The 4,118-nt window shown below is 34.0% G+C and overlaps 1 protein-coding gene across 1 annotated transcript in view; it reads left to right on the top strand.

The window, feature by feature from the left end:
• Positions 1 to 4,118, top strand: part of LOC100180698 (non-specific lipid-transfer protein-like) — an 8,454-nt gene that overhangs the window by 729 nt on the left and 3,607 nt on the right. Inside the window, 6 exon segments of the mRNA XM_026834680.1 lie at positions 151 to 345; positions 910 to 1,038; positions 1,427 to 1,553; positions 2,534 to 2,684; positions 3,027 to 3,174; positions 3,939 to 4,118. The exon segment at positions 3,939 to 4,118 is cut by the window's right edge and continues 180 nt beyond it. Coding sequence (XP_026690481.1) covers positions 151 to 345; positions 910 to 1,038; positions 1,427 to 1,553; positions 2,534 to 2,684; positions 3,027 to 3,174; positions 3,939 to 4,118 — 930 coding nt within the window.

Genomic DNA, 4,118 nt, shown 5'->3' with positions numbered 1-4,118 from the left:
TGTTAAACCCGTGTGATAACGACTGTCGTTTTCCAGCCACGCGAGGATAAAGTAAGTTACATTCATTCATTCACATTCATTTATTCATTCATTAGGGCATATGTGTCATACCATTGTATCATACCTAAATTTACTTTTATTTCTTTAAAGTTTGAGAAGCCGGGTCGACGTGAGAATTTTGACTACCCCGACATGGCCAAGGAGGCAGGGTTAAAAGCTCTCGCTGATGCTGGAATTTCTTACCACCAGGTGGAGCAAGCAGCAGTTGGTTATTGCTACGGAGACTCGACTTGTGGTCAGCGTGCTTTGTACCAACTTGGAATGACTGGGATTCCAATTTATAATGTGAGTTGCCCATCTCAGTTTACTGTATATAATAACCTATGTTTTATTGGAATGGCTGTTACATTGTTTATAATTAATATGTGACCTCATTCTAGTGCATACACTTGTGTGAACCTATTTATTCAATAAAATGACTGTTATACCTTTTTGAATTGTAAATTTTTCATCTGAAACCACTGCATACATTGTGTTAACCTATACCCAAAGGTCAAGGGATATCCAGCCATCCAGGAACATACAAAAACGGGTATTTTGTCTATCTCTACTTTTATCTGGTGAAACCAGATGTGCAGCACAATGCACAAGAAGCATTTAATGCCATATTTTCTGATAAAAAGATGCTCTTAAGACCATTTGAATACATCCGCATATACCTTTTTTGGAAGGAATGACTGATAGTCTGATGTATTATATCTGCGTTTATAGTGTAAAACTACATCTTAAGGTTAGGCTACTGTTAAAATTGTGTTAAAAAAACAGTAAATAATATTTATTTATATTATAATTTCTGCCTAGGGGCTAAATGGTTTGATAAAAAATGCTCAAAATCTCATTTGTATTAAGGTTAACAACGCATGTGCCACTGGTTCATCAGCCTTGTTCATGGCAAAGCAATTTATTGAAGGAGGGTTGGCTGAATGCACCATGGCTCTTGGCTTCGAAAAGATGGAACGAGGCTCACTTGGCTCTCATGTAAATCAATTTGAAAAATTTTAAGTGCATTTTAACGTGTGTGCCATCTAATTTTGTTTGACACCCATGTTTAAGTAACAAAAAGTTGCATTTTTTATAAATTTTTAGTTAATCAGTTAATTGTTGACTGAATATTTTTTTTTTTTAGTTGACCAGTTTTGTTGATTCTGTTCTATATGAATAAGGCCTTACATCAGGGGATACTAGGGGTCATAAGATTTAGACCGGTGTAGGCCCATTACCCTACTTTATTGATACAAAAAATCGAACACTACATTTTGTGTGTTTTTTTTTTGTTTTTTTTATCTTCCTAGCCATAAAGGCGATTTTTACTGCTTAGTGCTTTTGTATGCGTTTTTGTAACTGGTAACATGCTATACTTCTGCAGTGGACAGACAGAACGAACCCTATGCAAAAACACATTGAAGTTATGACTGAGTTTCGTGAAATAGCTGCTGCACCAATGACCCCACAGTTGTTTGGAAATGCTGGTCTTGAACATATGGAAAAATTTGGTGGGTTTTATAACACGTTTTTTGGCCTTACTCAAGGTCCTCACGTATTAAGGCTAATTTAAGACTAATTTAACAACAATCTATAGTAGATTTATTAAGGTAACACTTTAACAATTAGGACAATCTTTTTTGTCTCAATATGTATTGTGAGACATGCTATTGGACCTTGAATTTAGGCATGAGTGTTGAATCATTGTCCATGTGTTTGGTATGTTGAGTTTCTGGTTAATGAATAAGAAAAGTAAACAGCTAACAATACATATGTAGACAGTGACAAGCCTATCATTAATCCTTCAATATGAAAAACATTAAATAAAAAACTACTTTTTGGTGTTTCAAATCTAGCACAATTTTCAGTCAATTTTGCCATGTAAATATAATGAATGATAGCTATCCGAATACTTAGCCACCCATAGCAATATATTCAATGCTGCAGATATGCTTGGTCATGTTTGCTGTTTGAGCAATGTGAAATACACCATTAACCTTTGGACTCTTTCATGTTGTTGGGTAATTCGAGGAGTTGTACCAAAGTAACCTATAATGGGCGTGTCTTATGCTGTCTACTCTACACTAACACATGCTATTTGGGATTGTTATTTGCTCTTGCTTTAATAATTTGGCAGAAACAACATATATACATTACTACATATATAAATATATTATATATAAAAACTGGGAATTTTCATAATTTATTAAATTTGGACATATATAATTATCTTTTATTGAATCTTAGCATTTTTAAAATGTTTGAAAAGTTTAAGTTTAACAATAAAAAATCTATTTTGTGCAATAAAATGTTATAGTATTATTAAATTCTATTATGTTTTTATGGTGAGTATTAGCATTTAGGAGATTTTCACTTTGTGAATTGGTTCACAAACTGTATCTATAATTTATAGGCTGTTTTCCACACTAACTGTAGTCTAATGCGTTTAATTTATCATAATTTGTAGTAAAAGTACATTTTTTTGTGACAGGCACCAAACCAGAGCACTTTGCGAAAGTAGCGTGGAAAAATCACAAGCATTCAACCAACAACCCATACTCACAGTTTCAAAAGGAATATGCATTGGACCAAGTTCTCAATGGAAGAACTGTATATGAATATCTCACATTACTGCAGTGCTGGTATGCCACTTTTTACCTTTGTTTTTCATAGTAGAATTTTTTTGACGGTTTTGCTCTGTCATACATACTAGCATTTTGTTCATACTTTGTGATTATGATAAATTAAAATACGAAATACAAAAAAAAACAATTTTTTGTTTTCTTTCAAACTTTTAGTCTAGAACTCAGAAATAAATAAAATGAAAATTTAAAATTTATACAACAGACAATGCACCATGTATTGTGTGTAACATTACACCCGTGCTAACTGGTTAATTTCCGTTTGTCTCCCAACGCTGACTATAAATGCATATTTGATATTTTATCAAAAAGTTAATGTAAATTTTCATGTATAATTGTCAGCCCCACATCGGATGGTAGTGGTTGTGCAATCCTTGCCAGTGCAGACTTTGTCAGAAAACATGGGTTGGAACATCAAGCTGTTGAGATTGTGGCTCAGGAGATGGCCACTGATCTTCCAAGCACTTTCGCAGATAAAAGCAGCATGAAGGTAGAATAGACTATACACTATTGTTGGTGTATGTATCTTGGGCAAGACACTTAACGGAAATTGTTCCAACCCAGTGGTCACTAATGGGTTGTCCAAATTATCAGCCAAACATAAAAAAGTAATCACCTACAAAGTAACATACATGGTAACTCGTAAGCTGGCACGAGGTTCACACCCGTGTTATAACGACTGTCGTTTTTCGGCCGCGCAAGGATAAAGCAAGTTACATTCATACATTCACTATAGCCATTGAAAACTTACACAATATAACAAACACTATAGTCAATGTCAAGAATATAGATTTTTTGTTTCGAAAAAATACTTTTCACAAACAAAAGTTAAGTCCACTACCCACTAAATAAAACTTATTTAGCCTTCCATGAAGCAGCAATGATAGTCGTTATAACATGAATAACATTTTTTCATAGTTTCATACACCACATATGCAAATTTGCGAGTGATTGTTTTTATAGCTGTACATTTTTCTATATGGTTGTCAGTTTAGTCAACCCTTTAGTGACCACTGAAATAGAGCAAGAGTAATGGCCATTTAGTATCTTGGCAAAATACAAACATACTCACAATCATGGCAGCACTGATCATCGAATTTGGTGTTCTTTGGTTACAATGCAAACAATTTAACCACTACCACAGTACTACACAACTACTAATGTGGTTGCATTAAGTTAAAATCTAATTTGTTTTCAGTTTTAAAGTTGTGGGCAATTCAAATTTTTTTACATTTGTTACTTTCGTTTTCTTAGATAGTTGGTTACGATCTAACCAAGCGCGCTGTGGATAAAATATACGAGAAAACTGGTTTACGTGCTTCAGATGCTCAAGTTGTTGAACTTCATGATTGCTTCTCAGCAAATGAGTTGATCACTTATGAAGCGCTCGGTCTTTGTGGTGTCGGTATGTTTAATGCTTCCTATTTGTTGCTG

This window comes from Ciona intestinalis, chromosome 5 (genome assembly GCF_000224145.3).
Source record: "Ciona intestinalis chromosome 5, KH, whole genome shotgun sequence".
In the NCBI taxonomy this organism is placed as follows: Eukaryota; Metazoa; Chordata; class Ascidiacea; order Phlebobranchia; family Cionidae; genus Ciona; species Ciona intestinalis.
Note: the sequence above shows the minus strand (reverse complement) of the source record. Positions and strands in the feature narration are given on the sequence as shown.